Raw genomic sequence first — 21,982 nt, forward strand, 5'->3', positions numbered from 1 at the left:
CTGAAGTTTTAAATTTGGTAATCTTTTATCTTTGATTGCATTTTGATTTTCTGCAGAAGTTAAGATAGTTTACTGAAGCACAATCTCTATGTTACGCAAGTGGGGCAAAAGGGAGGAAAAAAGCAAAATGAATGGGTGTTTAAGATGAAGGCTTATTCAGGAGCTAGAGATAGAGGAAAGGCTTAAAGAAGAAATGGAAGAGTAATTTAAATGCGAAGAAAGATGCCTGTAGTAGATACTCCATGATTAACTTCTTACTGTAGTCGACTCACACTGAGGGGGCCCCGCCTTAGCTGACTTTGTCTTAGAGCCTGTGCTCCCCACCCCCGCCCCGCCACTGTCACATCCCGCATTGTCTCTGTTATCAGGGATGAATTATTCGATGGTTTGTGGAACTGGAAATTTTTATAAAAAGTCATTATACAATCTTGATTTATTTTCAAAATTTATATATTTTAAAAATAAGGTAAATAAACACATGATTTAAAAAGTTTAAGAGTATTTTCCTGTTTGTAAAATTCAGTAAATACCTAAAATATTTCATATGGGGAATTCTGTAATATTTATTATATTAGTTACTAGTATCATTTTATTAATCAGCATACAATTTATTATATTAGTTACTAGTATCATATAAAGCAGCATAAAATATATTGTATTAGTTACTAGTATCATTATATAAATCAGCATAAAATTGTTGTAAACTCAGGCAAACTATTATTTTGTGTTACAATATTAGTTGATATTTAAAATTTGACCCACAACCAATTAAAAAGGAAAATTATATGGTTATTTATTAAAGAATTTTCATATAGTTTTCTTTTTAGTTGCTTGTGCAACATTATCACTAGTGAGGTCACTAGTAAACAGTTTTCTGCAAGATTGTTAGACTGAACAATGGCCCAGTTTTTGCCTGGTCAGTCTATAAACTATCTTGATAGATCTAAGTGTATAAGTGCCATATACTTCTCAAAGTAATACAATATGTAGTGGCATAATTTTGGGCAATTGACAGCACAGAATTTTTATTATGCATATTGGGAGCAAAGACTATACTTTCAGACACTTAGATAGTTTTTTTAAGAATATTATTTATTACATCTAATGAAACATTTTTTACCTAAGGAATTCATTTATTCAACAAATACTGAACACCTTTTCTGCACCAGCCACCTACCTCGTCCTTATCCACCAACCTAAATACCGTGGGGAAGGCTCTACATCTTGTTTGCCTGGGACCTGCAGGACAGCCACACTGACATTAGGAATCTCCTGGTTATTTGGTGCTTATTCCTTTGCCTGTCTAGAGAGATCAAGCCAGAAGCATCCTGGGAAGGCAGACGAACCTTTCACCAACTATTTCCTTACTATGGTGGGGTTGCCTGTCTGGTCTCAGCCTTACCCTGGCTGAATTCACTACCTCCTGCCCACTTCCACCAAACTTGAGAACAGGGGCTGGCGGTTGGAGACACTTATCCAACCAATTCTATCTGAAAGCATATTATCCTGGGGTTACTAGGCCACTGTAGATATCCCTAGGATTTTGTACCCATGTTGTTAATATACTTATGTCATATATAGTAATATGAGGTATGTTTCAGGATTTTGCTACTAAAATATTTCAGTAGAGGATCTTTATTGATGATAATTGTATTTTTGAATAACATAAAACATTCTTTAAATGTGTTTTTAGAGAATCAGGCCTTCATTAAGTAGGCTTTATTCAAAGTTTGGAACAGAGACTATTTTTACTTCTACAAAACAGAGGTTAAGGAGTTACTCTGGGCATGCTGAAATTGGGGTGGAATGTCCCTGAAAGTTTTTAGTGAAGTGCTCTGGGCTTAAATAGGATTTTCATTGATCCTCACTTTCTCAGTGTCAGAGTTAATTGTTGTTTGAGATGTTAAGGGGCTAGCATCACTCTGGCACAGCTTTTCTCTCTGCAGCTTGACTGCTCAAATATTTAGAAGGGTAACCAAAGAAAGAGAATTAGCCTTTAAGCAAGTGGCAAGGTTTCCAAGTCACTTTGCAACTGTGGCTTATATGACAGCTAGGTAAGCTCACTCAAGAAATAGGAAATCAAATCAACAGGTAGCAAAATGAGAATTTTTTCTTCTTTGAAAGTAATAGCAGATGGTATTTTGTGATTTTGTGGATATTTTGTCCTTTGATATGTTGTTAGAGGTTAGAGGCACCACGCATTTCCAGTATGTTGTGAGAAAGAGTGGGTTCAGAGACCAGTAGTTTGGGTCTTGATCTCAGATCCCCAAATGAACCTGTTGTAGAATTAGGAAATGGATTCTTGGCTATCTCTTGAATCCAGCTATTCCTTATTCCACTGGTACATCTGCCATCTAAGCTACTACTCATTTCTTTAGACTCTTTCTGTGGCCTACTGACAGTTGCCCTGCTGCCCTCTTTCATCTGATTAGGTCATTTCACCATCCAACTCAGAACCTCTGATAGCTACATCCTAGAATCTCAAAAGTCCTCACCATGGCCTACAACCTACATGACTAGGCTCCTGCCTTCCCCTCTCACCTCCTCTCCTGCCCCAGGCTCCCCCCTTTGCTGTGGCTAGTATGTGGCAGGGTTACCTGCCTTAGCACCCTTTCTGTCCCTTTGTCTAGAATGCCCTTTCTCCAGATAGTCCCATTGCTTCCTTACTTTATTTCAGTCCTGTTAAATGTTACCTTCTCAGAGAGCCTTCTTGTCCTGTGCTAGTTAAAACCCTTACTCTGCTTTATACTTTGTTGCAGTTCTTACTAGTACCTGATATAGTACTTCTATTACTTTATCATTAGACTATAAACTTCCTGAGGCCAGGGACTTTGTCACCACTACATGTCTCAAAAGTGCTCAGGAGTGCTGTTGGTATTATGCCCGAAATTAAACACACCTGACTTATGCTGTGTAGGTATAGTGCTAACATATGTGCAAACATATCTAGCTAAATGAATGAGCGGGTAGGGTTCTTCTCCACTCCCTTCCCTGCTCCCATCCTTGGACATCTCACCTAGATACTGAGCCTCAAGTCTTAAGGCGATACCGATTAGTGTGATGTAGTTAGGCAGCTCACCCACCAGAGGGCGGTAGAGCCAGGGCAATAGTAAGAGCAACCTGAGTTAGATTTTTAGTGTTCTTTTGCACAGAACCCAAAAGATCAGATAGTTTGTAGCCTTTTTGGTTAACTTAGGCTGGAGTGGTCCTTTGATAAAAGGTAGTCCTGAATTTTGAATAGGATGATTTCTAGTTTTTATTTCATATATCAGTTTAAAATTGTAAATGGTTGATAGAATGAAGGAGGAATTTTCAAAAATGTTTATAGTTTTTAAAAGATGATATAAAAGAAGAGGAATTATGTTTTAAAAAAAGTAAATATAAAATTATTTTCCAACTTGGGACAAAATGGTAGCTTTCATACAGGTCTCTAGCAGTACTTCCTAACCTACTCAGTGACAAAACAAAAACTAATTATCTTTTTCTTCATAGTTGTATTTTAATGCACGATGCATACCAGGCACACTTCCTGGCGGTGGTCTGCAGTAAGTAGCCCTTATGACTTGGTTCGCCTGAATTGAGGAAGGTATATGAGAGGACCACCTGAGACATTTCTGTGTGGATTTAAATGGCAGCACATGCCACCCAACCTTTGTATTAATGTGCCATCTATACAATGATGGCCACTCTGGGAGCCTGGTATGTATCTTATCATTTTAACATTCATTTCAGCATATTTAATCCTTGAAATATTTAAACCCCCTTGCTTACCACTAAAAAACCCAAAAAACCACACTGTGCAGATGACTGCTTTTACATAGTGGATTTTTTTTCTCTCCACTTTGGCCAACATTGTTTTCTTACTTTAATGTGAATCATTTGGGGTTCTTGTTAAACTTTCCTTTGAATTCAGCAGTTCTGGGTGGCATCCGAGGTCTGCCTTTCAAACAGGCTGCCTGTCTGTGGACATTTTGAGAAGCAAGGCTTTACCCCTAGTCCCTAAGTGACAAAGGCAGTGTAAGGTTGCTACAGAACTTCCTTGTGGTCACTGTTAGTAATGTAAGAGATGAGATCCATCCTGTCTTAAGTCTTGAATGTGTTCTGAAGCAGAGTGAGTGCGTGATATATAGTGAAATACACAAGCCATAAAATTAAAGACCAAAGTAAACAGACTTTCAAAATGATTTTAATGATACTTCAGTAATGTGATATGAGAAGAATGGTTTACAATTAAATACTTCTCTGTTTCTCATACTTTAATATGAGAAAAGTCCTAGCTAATTTATGTTCCTATTTCAACTTGATTTTTGTTTTTCAGAAATCAGTTGTGCAACTTGATGTACAAGCATGCATACATTTCTGGTGGAGAGAAAAAAGGCAAGAATCAATTAACCAAAAGAGCAAATATACTTATTGTATCTTAAAGATATATACATTACATGGAAGGAAATATCCAAGACAATTTCTCTTTAAAAAATATACAATTCTGACATAATTGTGCAACATATACATTTATATTTTGACTTTATCTGCCAAAATAAGGTACATATGAAACCATATTTTTATATTTACATAATGGCTATATTTTTCATTAACATTTTTATTTCAAACTTTACCCTCATGTTTACCTCTTACCTCTAGATATTTAGTCTTTCAAATTAAAATGGGTATGTATTAATGTACATGAGGAGCATAGTTCTAAAAAGTTTATATAGTTATTTTCTCTGTGCAAATTGAAATGTTAAAAATGGACCAGGGAGTTTGATGAATCCCATTTTCTGTTTAATGACTTAATTTGAGATTTTCATATATTAAGTTATAGATGCTTATCAGAATAAATACATTATAAAATTATACCTAAAAAGTATAATCACTTGTGTAGTTATGTAAGTTGGTTTTAGTGTTCTTTTCACAGTTAATAGATAGCTTTTATTATTTCTAAAAATAATGCCAGCTAGAAAAAATTCTATCCAGTTAGGTGTTATTTTGCTGCTAAAATGAACCATGTACAATTTCAAATCTCAGTGCAGTTTCTTCACAAACTATTTTATAAGGCTTGTGGGGCAGCCATGCATGAAGCAACTCTGTTTTTATCTCTTTCTCTAGATCTTGTCTGTATACTATTTATGAAATGGAAATTTTAGGATGGCATCTTTTGGACTCCATGCTCTACTTACTTTTAAAAGTATGGCTGAATAGGGATATATCCCTTTTTTTCAAACAATGTTTTAAAAAATTCTTTCTTAAATACCTTGCATAAAGGTGCTTGAGACATATTCCTCACTAGAGCCTCTCCCTCAAACCTGTAATCTGTTAAAAGTTTAGGGCCCTTGCTCACAGCGCAGTGCTTCCTTCCAGGAGGCATAATACACACCTAGAGACGCCTCGGGGTAGAGTGGGCCTCCGGCATCTGGTAGATACAGGTCAGGGATGCTGCTAACATTGGACAGTGCACAGGTCCACCCCACAACAAAGAATTACCTGGCCCCAAATGTCAGTAGTGAGAAACCCTGCCCTCAGGTAGTAAGTGGTGCAGAACAAGTGGCTAATGTTTTAGTTTGTAGTAATCCAACTTCTTCATGGAAAGTGTCCTCAAGGCATAGTCCTAAGCCCAAGGCTTGCCAAGGCTCTCGAGCTTGCTGGGTCCTGACATCAGTTTAGTGCTTATCTAAGGAAGGTGAGGCAAAGTATGATAGAAGTAAAGACATGCTATAACTTCTTTGTACATAGCACACTGAAGAGCTACTATCTCTCTATATACACTCAGCAGTTACATAGCTTATAAATATTTATCAACTTCATGACCAGTTTCTCCTCCATTTTTTTTAAATAAAATTTTTATTGGAATGAAAGTGAATCCACACAGCTGTTGTAAGAATTGGCTTCCAGCACATTGACAGAATACCATGTGGTTTTTTCCTATAAACCCCAGACATTTTATGGCTGGTTTTTTCCCTCTATTTTATAATTGTGTTTTATCAAGCACAAAGTAAATCATTAAACAGTGCAGATAGCTTGGACTGCCAGCAGAGAGGCTATGCAGGCACACACGTGGGTAAATACCTGTTTTTCTCTGACTTCCTGTCAAATTCTTGGAGGATTGTCTACTTGTATTACAAGAAATCCTGATCATAGACTTCTGAAGCTAAAAGCGTCGCTGCTGAGCTCTCACCCAGTCTTCCCATTTTATAATGAGGATGCTGGAATTTATGGAAGCACAGTGACTTGTCCAAAGCTTTGTTTTGCAATTCCTGACATAAAATAGTCTCCATTGCCTTGGCCTGCGCCCTTTTCTCCCCACTCTGTCCTAGAGAATGTGTGATCTCAGAAGTAGAGAAAAGATGCAAAATTCCTCAAGGTGGTCTGTTTACACCGTAATGACCAGGATGCTTGTGAAAATGTGAATTACTGGGCATCATCCCAGGCTCCCGGGAGTTGGGGCCTGAGAATTTACCTCCTGAGCTGAGCAAATTTGCCTGTTGAAAGTCATTCTGCAAGTTTAAATCCTCTAGAAAGAAAAGCACAGAGGGTGGCCTGGTGGTCTCCAATATCCATCCCTTTGTGGTTCCTGGCAAATTCCTGATACTTTGTTTTCCTTTACCTTGTTTACACTGCTTGAAATTCCAACAATTAGAAATTAACTCAGGCTTATTTTTCTCACTTGTTTAGCAATAAATGAGAACAGCTCCCTGAAGTTAAGGAGATAGGACAGTAATTCTGACAAGTTAAACAGGAGTTTTCCTCCTCACACTTGGTAGAAAGCAGGTGCTCTGATGAACGGGAGATTGGATAAGGGGTAAAGGAAGGTGGGCTTCTAGAAGATTGGGGCACCAGGAGGTGGGAGAGTGGTTTAGTCCGGAAGGAGGAAGAAGGCCAAAGAAATTGTCTTTAAAAAATGCACTAGTTCCTTGCCAGCCGGCCAGTCAAGGCAGCCTGCTGTGCATCCTGAAGGAGAAAGGAAACTTCCTACTTAGTCCCCTGGCACAGGGAGGGCCTCCAGCAGACAGGATTTATTAATATAAATAAATGTTATACTACAGGTTTTAAACAAAATTTTGTGCTTTGGCCTTTAAACTAATACCCTCCCACCCAACTCTTCTTGAAGGGAGGTTTCCTCTGCAGGAAGCATACTCTAGGCTCCTGCCTTATTCAAGCGTGTTTTGTTAAGTACCTCATTGCTAAAAAAGGACTGAGGAGGCAGCTGTGGGCTGACAACAGCGAATTTTACTTAGTTTATAACAAAATTATCACTTAAAATATCCTTTGTGGCACTTTGGATGAGCAGAAAGACCTGTTTTTTTTCCCCTCATCAACATCAACATCCAAGCTACTTATAAATAGCCAGCACTTCCACTTTTGTTGTTGCTGTTTAAAAAACAAACATTTTAAATGTTTGGTTTTTTTTTTACCCCCCAAAAATCTGACAAAGGTCATATTTTTAAGACTTCTCATGTTTGGAAGCATTTCATGTTTCTGACACAATGCACATGATAACATAAACTCTGGACCAGCCAGTATAAAGATTACTTATTTCCCCAATTAAAATAAGTCTTTTACCCATTAACTCCTATCCCCTCTGCTCCCAATTTCTTATTTCTAAACTGACCTGCAGTTTTCTTGAAATATCAGGCTAGTTGTACCCTAATACATTATAAAACACAGGGATTTAAAAAACTCCACTCGTGCAAGTAGCAAACCCGGGCTGTGGTGCTTCTGGTTCCCACTCCAGTGACTGACTGTGGTGCTTTAGCTGTTGAGTTCTGTGGTCTCATCAATCTCATCTGGATTTTTGTTCATTTTTTCATATTTTCTTTTGAAGAAGCCGAGCTGTAAGATGATGTAAAAATGTTACCACCCATGGTTTATTTTGTATGGAGCCTTGGGCCCCCCTTTGGTGCCCACTTTCTCTGAGCATTGCTGATGCTCTAGAGAGGCTAGAGTGCAGACTGCTGATCTGGTATCAGCCCTCCAGTGAGGAAATTCATGTCCAGGGAGTTGAACTAAAGTTAAAATCTTCAGTCTACTTATTTGCAGCCCAACAAAACATTCAGAGGTCTTGATGGGGGGGTGGGGAAGGGATAGGGGCCAAGATCATGGAGGAAAGATCCTTACTGGTTGTTTTTAAGGACATGAATGAAAATTTGCAAATAAATTGCATTTCCTTTTGTCTTACACTGGCGAGGTACCATATAAAACTTAAGGTTGCTGTTTAATAAGGAAATTCAGGACATAGGTCTTTAGTAGCCCTGTATTTTTACATATGAAATTTTTCTTACCTTCCATAAAATCGCCACTAGAGCTAATAGCAAAAGGATTCCAGCAATTACACTTCCGACTATAACTCCAGTTGGTACTTCAGCTTTCTCATGGGGTTTCATTATCGTAATAGGAATCTGTCAATGTATATACACAGTAATTGAGTTAACTAATGTCAGCACTGAAAAAAGTGGATGGTCTAGTCAAATTCTTTAATTTTATAAATGATGGTCTAGAAAGGTGGTATGATTTGCTCATGATCATGTTCCTCAATTAAACATTGTACACTGCAGTTTCTAAAGGAAATGCTCCTGCAAAGTACAGGCAAGGAATACAAGTTTTCTAGTTTCCTCCCTTTAATTACATCAGTACTTAGCAGATACGTCATCTCTGAAAACTTCACATGTCTTACTTGTGAAATAGGATTTTAATTTAATGGAAGACAGTCTCATTGTCAAGTGAAAGCATCCGGAACGTGGTCTTGAGGAGGGGAGTTAGACCAAACAAAACAACCTAAATCTCTTGTGATTACACAACAGAACAATAACAACAACCTTGCATTTGCTTCCTAAAACATCAATTACATTTAACTCTCACTCAGGGTTATTTGAGAGGGATTGTTAAAAGTAGAACATCCAAGGCTGAAGTTGACCTTTTCAGTGATAAATTGTCCTTGAGGTTACATATGATTTTTTATGTCTATTTCCTAGATATCTTTGTGACTCTGTAATAGTATGGCTGCCCTAAGAGTTCTAACAGTAAACAGTGTGTGTTGTATATAGTATGTATGTTCTTACTTAATTGCAGCAAGAATTAGAACCATTTCATCCAAAGAGTATATTCTTAAAGGACTACATTTGGGGCCAAAACATAGGGGGAAATGTGTTTACTTGATTTAACACTGTATTACAATGGCAGATGAGCTGCTTTTCCTTACAGAATTTATGAATGGGCTAAACCTGAGTCTGGCCTTCAGTGACTTTTGTCTCATTTGTATCTTCAAGAGCTAAAGGCTTCATAAATTTAGGAATAAAATAACTATAAATGCATCTAGTTCACTGCTTATGTCAGACATATCCCTGCTTCTGTTCCAGAACTTCCTATCTGGGGACCATAGATTCATGAGGTACAGAATTGTTTTATAGGGTCTGGGGGAGAAGGTGCCAGAGCAGAAAGAGCCTGAACCCATCTCCTCCCCATACACACTGAATCTAAACTTACACACAGAGCAGTTCATCCTGAGGACGAGCTGAACCTGAGCGAACACCTGCACCATGAGAGATAAAAAGACCACATAAAAAAAAATGGCAGGAGAGATGGAGACGGAAGAAGCAGAGGGAGCCCCACTCCCAACATGGCCCTGCAGTAGGGAGGGATATCACAGAGGGACCTGAGCACAGATCTGCCTGCTTGTTCTGGGGCATAGAAAAAAGGCTGCTGTTTAAGGGAGAGCCACACTATTTGTGAAGGAAAACAATTTTAGAACAAAAGCATCAACCAAACATGGGGGAACAGCTAGCACTGAGACTGGAGGGGCTGGTGAGTGACACTGTTTATGCTCCCCCCTAGCACTTCACACTCCCTCCACCCCACCCCACACACTTTTCTAGTGTGGATGGGAGCAGGGTGAGCAATGTCATTTACATTCCTGCATGTTGCCAGTACAACAGAAGCAGGGTGAATGCCATTGTTGATGTTCCCCACACACACTGACAGTGCAGTGGAGGCAGGAAGGGGTTACAGCAGCTCCAGATGTGATAGAGGGGGACACCTGGCCCCTGCTCATACCCAAATACTCCTGTCAGAGATCCACAAGTCCCACCAAGGCAGCATTAGTGTGATGCTCATGCAGATTCATCCCACCTGCACCTCTTCCATCAGTGGCTGCCCCAATTGGCACCAAGCCAGGGCAGACCTCTGGACTGTACCTCCTCCACCACCAGCTGCCCTGTTAGTGCAGCCCTGGCTAGCACCCACCTGGGAGCCCCCGAGACTGGACACCCTCACTACCAGCTGGTGCAGCTCCAGTTGGTGCCCACCCAGCCTCCAGTCCAGCCACCCAAAACCATCAAGCACATGCAGCCTACCCAGGGGACATTCCTATATAAGGTCATGCCTTCAAGACTGGGAGTAGCTCTTTAGCCTAAACTATAAAAACATGAAGTCAAGTATAATTAGAGGAACGTACTTGAAACAAACATGACAAAATTTCAGAGAAAGAACTACATGAAACAGAGCTAAGCAATATGATGAAGAGTCTAAATTAATGGTTATAAAGATACCCACTGGACTTGAGAAAAGAATAGATGAACTCAGGATTTCAACAGAGACGGAAAAATATAAAAATACCAGTCAGAAATAAAAATACAATGAATAAAATGAAAAATGTACTACAGGGAGTCACTAGCAGATTAGACAATGCAGAAAAACAGTTCAATGATCTGGAAGACAAAATAATAGAAAACACTCAAGCTGAACAGCAAAAAGAAAAATGAAATGAGGATAGGTTAAAAGGACTCTGGGATAACATCAAACATCCTAATACTCACATTATAAGAGTCCCAGAAGAAGGAAGAAAGGAGTGGAAACGTTTTTGAAGAAATAGCTGAAAGTTTCCCTAACCTTGGGAAGGAAACAGATACCCAGTTTTAGGAAGCCTATAACCCCAAACAAAATGAACCCAAGGAGGTCCACATGGAGACACATAATTAAAAAGTTAAAGATCAAAGACAAAGAGAATCTTAAAAGCAGTGCCTGGGCTCACATGTGCACGAGAAAAACAGTGAGTTATGGGAAACCCCATAAGGCTATCAATTGATTTTTTCAGCAGAAACTCTAAAGACCAGAAGTGATTGGCATGATATATTCAAAGTGCTGAAAGGGAAAAACCTATAACCAAGGATACTCTACCCAGCAAGTTTATCATTCATAGTTGAAGGAGAGAGAAACAGCTTCTCAGATTAAATACAGGCTAAAGGAGTGCACCACCACTAAGCCAGCCTTACAAGAAATGTTAAAGGGGCTTCTTTAAGAGAAAAGGAAAGGCCATAACTAGAAGAAAATGATGAGAAAGCAAACAAAAAAAAATAGATCAATCACTTAAAAGCTAGTATTGAAGCTAAAAGACAAAAGTAGTTAAATAAACTACTAAAAATAAGTCAAGAGAATCACTAAATAAAAAGGTGTAAAAGGAACCATCATGTACGTATGACATGAAGTGGGGAATAAAAAATGTACTGTTAGAATATGTGTAAACTTAAGAATGGCTATCAACTTAACTATCTGTATATTAAGTTGATACATGTAAGATGTCATAGATAAACCACATGGTGACCACAAAGTCTGTAACAGATACACACAAAAAAGAGAAAGGAATCCAACCATAACAACAAAGTTATCAAATCAAAGGGAAGAGAGCAAGAGGAGAAGAAAAGATCAGAGAGGAGGGACAAAAATAACCAGAAAACATTTACCAAAATGGTAGTAAGTGCATACCTATCAATAATCCCTTCAAATGTAAATAGATTCATCAAAAGACCAAGGCTGACTGAATGGATAATAAAAACAATACCCATCTATATGCTGCCTACAAGAAACCACCTTCAGACCTAAATACACATACAGACTGAAACTTAAGTAATGGAAAAATATTCCATGCAAATAGAAACAAGAACAAAAAAGCTGGAGTGGCAATACTTCAACTTTAAAACAAAGACTAACAAGAGACAAAGAAGGACACTGTAATGATTAAGGGCTGATTTCAACAAGATGATATAAATATAAATATCCACTCAATAGAGCAGCATCTAAATACACAGCAGATATTAACAGCCATAAAGGGAGGAACTGACAGTAATACTCTAATAATAGGAGACTTTAAACACCCTACTTAATTTAATGGATCAATCATACCGACAGAAAAATCATTAAGGAAACAATGGTTTGAACAACATGTTAGACCAATGGACTTAATAAATACAGAACATTACATCCCAAAACACAGAATACGCACTCTTTTCAAGTGCACATGATACATTTTCCAGGATCACATGGTAGGCCATAAAACAAGCCTTAATATTAACTTAAGAAGACTGAAATCATTCCAAGCATCTTTATTAACCAGAGCAGTATGAAAAATCAGTTACAAGAAAAAAGAATGGAAAAAACACAAACATGGGAAAGCTAAACAGCATGCTACTAAACCAACAATGCGTCAATGAAGAAATCAAGGAGTAAATAAAAAAATACTTGGGAAATAATGAAAATAGGAACAATCATTCAAAACCTTTGGGATGCAGCAAAAGCAGCTCTAGGAGAAAAGTTTACAGCAGTACAGGCCTACCTCAAGAAACAAGAACAAACTCAATCAATGCAACCCTATACCTAAAGTAACTAGAAAAATAAGAATTAAACCTGGCTGAAAGTTAGTAGAAGGAAGGAGTCAACAGATTACAGCAGAAATAGAGACAAAAAAAAAAAAAAGTACAAAAGCTGAAACTAAGCTGGTTCTTTGGACAGAAACAAAGTTAATGAACCCTTAGCTAGACTCATCAAGAAAAAGGGACTCAAAATTAGAAATGAAAAAGAAGTTACAAATGACACCACAGAAATAAAAACAATTATGAGATTATATGAAAAATTATATGTCCACAAATTGGACAACCTAAAAAAATGGATAAATTCCTAGAAACATGCAATCTCCCATGACTGAACCAGGAAGAAATAGAAAATCTGAACAGCCCAATTACCAGTAAAGAAATAGAAGTGTTAATCAAAAACTCTTAATGAACAAAATAACCAGATGGCTTCACAGGAGAATTCTATCAAACATTTAAAGAAGAGTTGACACCTCTTCTACTCAAACTATTTAAAAAAAGAAAGAAAAAATTGAAGAGGAGGAAAGCTTCCAACTCATTCTACAAGGCTAGCATCACATTGATACCAAAATCAGACAAGCACTACAAAAAAAAGAAAATTACAGACTAACATTCCTGATGAACACAGATGCAAAAATCCTCAAAATACCAGCAAACAAAATTCAAAAATACATCAGTAGGATAATTCACCATGACCAAGTGGGATTTATTCCATCCCTATGTAAGGATGGTTCAATATCTGCATATCAATCAATATGATACACCACATTAACAAAGGAAGGATAACCCTATGGTCATCTCAATAAGACACTAAAAAAGCACTTGACAAAACATTATAAAAAAATCAACAAAGTGGGTATAGAAAGAACATATCTCAACATAATAAAGGCCATATACAACAAACATAGCTCATATCATACTCAGTGGTGAAAAGCTAAACAGTTTTCCTCTAAGATCAGAAATAAGTCAAAGATGTCCACTCTCACCACTTCTATTCAACATAGTACTGGAAGTCCTAGCCACAGCAATCAGACAAGAAATAAAAGACATCTAAACTGGAAGGAATAATTAATACTGTCATTATTTGCAGATTACATGATATACTAGGTAAGGAAAACCCTAAGAAAAACTATTAGAATAAATCAATTTAGTAAAGGCTCAAGAAACAAAATTAATGTGCAGAAATATGTTGCTATTTACAGCTGAATCAAAAAGAATCAATCTAATGAAGAGGGTAAAAGACCTGTACTCTGAAAACTGTAAGACACTGATGAACAAAACTGAAGACAACACAAATAAATGGAAAGATATTCCATGGTATGTATAGTAAATATATTGTTAAAATGGCCATACTCCCCAAAGCAATACACAGATTGAATGCAATACCTATCAGAATACCAATGGCATTTTTGACAGACCTAGAAAAAATAATTCTACAATTTGTATGGTACCACAAAAGACCCCAAATAGCTAAAGCAATCTTGAGAAAGAACAAAGCAGGGGTACTATGCTTCCTGATTGCAAACTATACTACAAAGCTATAGTAATCAAACAGCATAGCACTGGCACAAGAACAGACACACAGATCAATGGAAAAGAATACAGAGACCAGAAGCAAACACACACCTATATGGTCAATTAGTATATAACAAAGGCAAGAATATACAATGGAGAAAAGACAATTTTGTTGATAAGTTAAATTGGGAAAACTGGATAGCTACAGGACAAAGAATGAAATTGGATCACTGTTGCATACCATACACAAAAGTAAATTTGAAGTGATTGAAGACCTAAATATAAGACCTGAAATCATAAAACTCATAGAAGAAAGTATAGGCAGTACACTCTTAAACACTGGCATTAATAAATGTTTTCTGGATACAAAAGCAAAAATGTGGTACTACATCAAACTAAAAAGCTTTTGCGCAGCAAAGGAAACCATCAACAAAATGAAAAGGCAGTCTATTGAATGGGAGGACATATATTCAAATGATATATCTAATAATGGGATAATGTCCAAAATATATAAAGAATTCATACAACTCAACATCAAAAATCAAATATTGATTAAAAAATGTGCAAATGACCTGCAGAGACATTTTTCCAAAGAAGATACACAGACGACCAACAGATACATAAAAAGATGCTCAATATCACTAATCATCAGGGAAGTAGAAATTAAAACCACAATGAGATGTTATCTCACACCAGTCAGAATGGCTAATATCAACAAGACAAGAAATAGCAAGGGTTGATGAGAATGTGGAAAAAAGGAAACCCTCATACACTGCTGATGGGACTGCAAATTGGTGCAGCCACTATGGAAGGCGGTATGGAGGTTTCTCAAAAAAAAACCTAAAAATAGAAATACCCTATGACCTAGCAATTCCACTTGTAGGAATTTTCCCAAAGAAAACAAAATCACTAATCCCAAAAGATATGCACTCCTATGTCTACTGCTCCATTATTTACAATAACCAAAAAAATGGAAGCAACCTAAATGTCCATCAATAGATGGATAAAAAAGGTGAGGTACACATATATCTGTCAAACATTACTCAACCAAAAAAGAATGAAATCTTACCATTTGTGACAATATGTATGGACCTAGAGTATATTAAGTGAAACAAAGACAAATGCCATATGATTTCACTTATATGTAGAACCTGAGAAACAACAAATGAACAAAACAAATAGACTAACAGAGAACAGACTGGCGGTGGCCATAGGGGAGAGGGGCCAGGGTATGGGTGAAATAGGTTGAAGGGGGGAAAATCAGGGAGAATATTTGGTATCTTCTTGATCTGGGTGGTGGTTACAGGAGTATATACATATGTCAAAATTCATCAAGTTGTACACTAAGAACGTGCATTTTTTGTATGTACCTCAATATTAAAACTTTCATGTCAGAATTTTAAATGAGCTGGGATTCAATAAATGTAAGAATCACTTATCTATAGGGGTATGTCAGTTTATTATTTGTATTCCAAATACTTAAAAATTATACAAGTTATTATTTGGATTCAAAAAATATTTTCACAGATACAATTAAGTAATAGCTAGCCTGTTCGTTAATTATATTGCTCAGAGAAAAGAAGTATCCTAAGTGGTTCATTAAAATTATTAATTTGAATTTTCAGTTAATATATTTGTTTAGTACTGCTTTATAAAAAAACAGACTTCATCAAGTTTCAGGTATTATCTGAATACTACATTTTAAAAATGAACTTTAAAAATGTCTGTAATACTTTTCCCCTTAGGCTAAGTTCATAATACTTGAATTTGAAGCCCACATTTCCATTGGCTCCATTTCTGATTTTCCATGCCCAGCCTCTGATTAATGGGTGTGGGCCTTTGCTGAGAGTCTTCAGCCAGAGGCAGAAAAGCATCTTCTGTTGTGTGAAATCATTTTCCCTGGGACAAGAGTGGGGCAGCAGTGTTGTGAGCTCCGCTCTCAAGCATTGAAAGAGGTCCAAAGTTCACAAGGGCACTGGCTTTTTAACCAAGACTGTAGGCTACAGCAGTGGAAGAAAGCCAGCTACCAAATTGGCCTTGGGGGCAGTCTTGAACTGGCTTCCAATTTTTAACAATAGCACTGGGAAGAAAATGCTCAGAGCTCTGCCAGATTAGCTGAATGTGGAAATCCAGCTATATCTAACATGTGGCGTATTCTAAGCAGAGTTTCAGTGCAAAAGAAAGAGTTGTCCCATGCTAGCTCTTAGAATAGTAAGCCTTTGTTTTCTCTGAAAGTATATTTCTTTGCAAAACTTTTTTTTTCCTAAATCAAGAGGACCATTTATAGTTTTCTAGACTGAGACCTAATGAATGGACATTTCACAATGTCAGTGTCTAGCTATAGGGAGTACTACTAGAAAAAAAGAAAGAAGCCCACTAATAAATGCCTTATTTATTAAGCATATTTCAGCATTCCCTTAATACTCTATGATTCTAAGAAGCATGACTTGAACTTTATGGCATAAGATCTAGACTGTTTTGTATAAGCATGAGGAGGAGGAAGAACTGGTGGAGCTGGTTTAAGCATGGAGAGGGGTGCCCCGAGCATGATGGGGACCCCTTGCTGCACCTTTCATGGGATCACCATTTCTGATCCAGCTTTGGCGGGAGGGGTGTAGAGGAAGGCAAGTGATCACGGAGCTTTCTTGAGCGGCAAACACCGTTGCCAAAGGCTCAACATCAGATAAGAAGCATCAGACCTTTAGTTTCAGTGAGATCCTCCTACATACATGCAGGTGAGAAGAACCCCTCTTCCAAGTGTTCAGAAACAGAATGCCTATCACAGACTCCACAGCCCTCGGAAAGGGATCGAGATGCGCTCACCGTGACTGTGTTTTCTTCGATCACATATATCTGGGGATTATAGGTGTCAATTTCTGCAGATGCTGTCAGTTGTACTGTCTGAAAAGTCGACTGGAACATAAGAATAAAGAATATATTTTATCCAAGAAGAAGGTATAGCATAAAACTTTTTATTTATTTCATTGTGGAAAGTGACAAAAGTAAATGCCAAACTCTGAAGACTCCAGAGTCACTGTGTGCTTAACCCGGCCATGTGTGACAGGCCCTCACACGAGAAGTACGTGGGGGACTGAACACCTGCGGGTGCCTGAGCCCGGCCATCCACACTGAACTGGATCTCGGGGACGGACCCCAGACATCAGCAGGATAGAACATCTCTCTAGGGGATTCTACCTTGAAAATAGAGTTGAAAAACAAGCGTTTAGAAATGAAGTTTTTAATTGGGAAAGATCACAGTTCTAATTTTTAAAAAATTTAATGACGTTTGTGACAGGACGGAAAATTACAAACTTGTTTTTTTTATATGCTCACCTAAATAAGTTATATAATGGAATGGAACATCAGATTAAAAAGGGAAGAGATGTTTTCTTCTAGGAGCATATGTGTAAAATAATACTGTTTAAAAGTATACTTGAACTTAATCATGCATGTTAGCAGCAGACACGCTGAACCTTTTCTCATGCTTTATAACTATTAATTTCAGGCTTTCTAATCTAAGCATTTCTAGAAAAAGAACTGGATTTGGTTCAGGCATATAGAAGGACATATATTTTATGCTGATGTTACTAGTAACCACCTAACATGAAAATACTTTACATGCACTCCTGGATCTAGTTACAGGAAAACAGCTCATTTTTCAAAGGATACATTACTGATGTATATATTGTTTTCTATATAATGAAAACACTGGGACTAATGCTTACTTTGAAGTTGAATTACAATGCCCCAATTTGAGAACTGCCTTCACATGCCCTGACTACTAGGACTTAGTTTTTCTTGTTACTGGGGCATGTGATTAAATAGATTCCATGAGGTAATCTGCTAAACTATATCTGGGAGCCAGAAAGAGAATGCATATCCAAAAAATGAGCAGTTTATTTCCTTTCCACTGGCTCAGTCTCTGATTAGTTGTAATTTTCTCAAGATGGAAGACTGCATGAGAAGTTAAGTCTGATCACTGGTCTCTTAAACATATTATTGGGGATAGGTAAGAGCACTGATAATGGTTTACATTGAAAACAAAAACAAAGAGCAGCAGTTAAGAGAATGTTGCTTTCATAGTCCCTGTAAACTCAAAAGGAAGACATTTTCTTACAACACCGTACATCTGCCCTTCCGAGTCTGGCCCTTTGCGTAGGTGCCCAGTATCTGCAGGGCTAACAAGCAGTGGTGGACAGGCAACGCGGGCCCAGGAGAATGAAGTCCCATGCTTGCTAGCATTTACCAAGGCTTTTCCTAACAAATGGCAGTCAACATTGCCATCGATTTGGAGGTCTGAGCATTCACTCTGTGAAGAAATTACTTGCAATGTTAAGTTGACTTTTACTGCATCAGCCAATGGTTAAAGGCAGGATGATAATAGGCTCTAATATAGGAAATGGGATCCATATTTCAGACTGGGTCTCCTAGGTGGTCTGAAAACATCCACTTGGGTGTTGAAATAGCTGAAAACAGCAAGGAGTTAAACATTTAACCTTTCATGAAGGAGCAAGATGTGTAGGACTCAATAGTCAGAAACTTTCACGGTGTTATTCAGTTTAACCATCATAACCTTGTTGGAAAAGCATAAATATGCTTCAGAATTTTGCTCCCAGAAATGAAATTGCTGCTTCTGAAAATCTCTAGGGAAAGGTACTTTCAAAAGTCTTACAGTTAAAATAACGTAGCTTTAAACAAACTCAGGAAAAACCAGATGCTTTTTACAGAGCAGCGTGATTGCATTTTGATTTGTAACAGTCAGTTTTCCTTCCCAGCTGGCAGAGGTTGCTACAAAAACATTTGTTTCTTAAGTCCAAGGAGCCAAGAACCAGTTGGTGAAACCGAGCAGCTGGGACAGCAGGGTAAGTACCAGCATGATTCCCCTCTAGCAGGATTCAGGGGTGTCCTCAAGGCCCGAAAGCAAATGCAGCTGACAAGCAACAAAAGCATATGGGGAGAAACTCACCCCCCAACTCCTCCACTCCCCCACTTCCCTGTTCCCGCCCTGCCACCGTTCACACCTGCCAAAAGCACAAACACACTGCTGTTTTGGCACTCTCTTCAAACTTTTCATGAGATCAAAAAGTTGTATGCACACTGGCTTTCACCAGAGAAAGGGTGAAATCGGACAGCAGAGCTGTCACCCGGCCCTAACACAGGGAGACACAGCGTACATTAGGCTCAGCTACTAGGTGATTTGGGGAGCAATTAGCCAGGAGCTCAGGGACTGGGTCAGAGCCATGTGCACTTTGATTTGGGGTGGTGGAGACTCGGGGGTCAGAAATGTTAAGAGCTTGAGGAGGAACACCGAGCAGGTGCCCCACTGCACCTCAGCGCAGCAGAAGGCACCTGGACACCATTCCCAGAGATTCTGACATAGTGGAGGCTAAGAAGCAGACCCTTTACAACAAGCCGCCCAGCTGATTCCGAGGCCCAGACAGCTTGGGTAAGCTTTGGAAGGGATGGAAGCATCCTGGCTCCCAGGGTGAAACTGCTGTAAGTCATTTGGGTGCTGCTGACTTAGCCAGAGTACTGATTATGTCAAAGGGTATGAACTTATTGACCGTGAAGCCTTATGTTTCCTTGTTATTGGAAAGCTCAGTAAATAAAGCTGATACTTACTGCTGCAAAAGTCCCATTCCAAATTCTGGTAGACACATTGAGGAAGTATTCTCCTTTCATCTGGAGGTCTTTCAGCCAGCAGGTAACACTCCTACAGGAAGCAGTTCTGCAGTTCTTTCAGGTTGGAGTAATGATAAAAGAAGAGAGGGTTAATACGGGCTTTCAAAAATAAGTGCTAAAATTTTACAAAGATAAAACCCAGTGCTGTGAAAGATCTAGGGAAATAGACAATGTTAGGCACTATTAGTAGACATAACCCTTCCAAGAGAATTTGGCACTATGCCTCAAAATGTAAAAAGGGTATATCTTCTGTCCCAGCCTTTTCCCATCTGTAGGAAAGGCTTCAGGAGATAATCAAGTGTGTGGAAAAAAGTATACCATGCCTGTTTATTGTACTACTTCCAGGAGTAAGAAAATCCAAAAAACTAAGTTGTGTTTATCAACAATATATCAGTTAAGTAAACTGAATATACGTACATAAAGTGCAGTACAATTTAGTCATTAAATACAACTGGTAAAGGTGCATTCCTTAGATTTTAGGAAAAGTTGGCAGTGGAGGAATCAGTGGTTACCAAGGGTGAGTGGGGAGGGTGGGGTGAAAGGCGGAGCACAGGCTTGTTAGGGCAGTGAAACGCTTCTGCATAATCAGTGCTACAGGTCACTATACATTTGTCAAAACCCATGGGATGTCTGACACCAAGAGTGAGCCCCAGTGTAAACTGTGCACTTTGGTGGATTATGATGTGTCAGTGTAATATCATCTATGGAAACAAATGTATCACGCTGGTGGGGGGATTTTGACAGTGGAGGAGGCTGTAAATATGCAGGATGGGGCTATATGGGAAATTTCTCTACTTTTTACTCTATATTACTGTGAATCTAAAGCTGTGCTAGAAGTAAAGTCTATTAAAAAGAGTTGGTGACATATTGGCCTATAAAAAGTGTAGCATGGCCCATTTGTGTAACAGTACACATAGATCTACATGTGGACTAATACTCAGAGGTATAGAGAGAAGGATGTTCATTAAATGTTAAGAGAGGTCAGCTGTTAGATTTCTGGGGGCATTTCAGTTTCTTCTTTGTAGTTTTCTGTCTTGTTAAATTTGTTTTATGTTGTTCACAGTGAGCAGTTGCCATTTTACAAAATCAAAACCTTTTGACAAAAATAAGGAAAATGCTCAGAGGCTTAATATTTTGGCATATCCTGAGATGAGTTTCTACTTGGCATTTTTACATACTACTGTTTAGATTTAAGCCACATTTACACTGTAGTTATATTATGATTACTTAAAAAAGAAACTAACTTTATTTTCCTATTTTCCCCCATCCATCACAAAATAAAATAATTGTAGCAAAAGAAAACCAGAATTTCAATGTTGCTCATAAGGAGACCTCTAGTTTGTTTTTAGGGTTAGTTTGCTAAGTGTTTCTTATTTGAATACTTAAAATGTGCCAATGTGCCAAATAGTTTCCACCTTGCTGGATGCTAGTCTCTTTCTCAAAGAAAGGGGCATAGCTCTGGAGGAGATAATAAAATATTACAAAACAGAAGTTTGGCCAGAGAGGCATTTGAGCAGCTAGATAAAAGATATCAGTGATTATGTGGGAGAGGGGCATAAGGAACTTCACCTCCAAGCACATACCCGGTTCCCTCACAGGTCTTTGCAAAGTTTACAACTGCACGACACAAAAACAGTAGTGTTACATGGATTCCTTCTGATTTCATGAAATCTGTAACATATATTTATAATAATGGCATCAGTAATGATCCAATAATCTAGATTTGAGTGTTTTCTAAGTCTTGATTCATATGGGCTGAAGGCAAAATAAGAAAGTTCTATGATATGAGGTGGTAGCCTTGATTTCCAGGTAAAACAATGAATCACTAAAGGAAATCGTCACCCCATTAACCTGTACTCACCAATTCTTTTACATGCCGGAAATTTTCACTCTTGAAAGATACAGAAGAAGATGTTTGTCCTATTTTCAGTGGGTTTATTTCAGCCTTACAGCTGATGTCGCCAGCCTACAAAGAAGGATATCGAATCAGTCTTAGGAAGCAAAATGGTTTACGGTGTTCCTTTCATCACTTTAGGAAGCCCTACTGTCACATGTCAGAGTGGAGGGACCCTGAGTCTTCTTCCACAGCACTGGCCTGGCCAGACTTCTTCGTGATCACAAATACAAACTCTGGGGTATTCAGATCCTCCTGA

The 21,982-nt window shown here is 38.2% G+C and overlaps 1 protein-coding gene across 1 annotated transcript in view; it reads right to left on the reverse strand.

Annotated features, from left to right (window-relative positions):
* Positions 1-4,164: 4,164 nt before the first annotated feature.
* Positions 4,165-21,982, reverse strand: part of ITGA2 (integrin subunit alpha 2) — a 144,415-nt gene continuing 126,597 nt past the window's right edge. Inside the window, exons 26-30 of the mRNA XM_036900382.2 lie at positions 21,691-21,795; positions 19,770-19,883; positions 16,971-17,060; positions 8,277-8,393; positions 4,165-7,827 (exon numbers count right to left, since the gene is read on the reverse strand). Coding sequence (XP_036756277.2) covers positions 7,747-7,827; positions 8,277-8,393; positions 16,971-17,060; positions 19,770-19,883; positions 21,691-21,795 — 507 coding nt within the window. The 3' untranslated portion in view covers positions 4,165-7,746. The remainder of the gene's footprint in view (positions 7,828-8,276; positions 8,394-16,970; positions 17,061-19,769; positions 19,884-21,690; positions 21,796-21,982) is intronic.

This window comes from Manis pentadactyla, chromosome 2, assembly GCF_030020395.1.
Source record: "Manis pentadactyla isolate mManPen7 chromosome 2, mManPen7.hap1, whole genome shotgun sequence".
NCBI lineage: Eukaryota > Metazoa > Chordata > Mammalia > Pholidota > Manidae > Manis > Manis pentadactyla.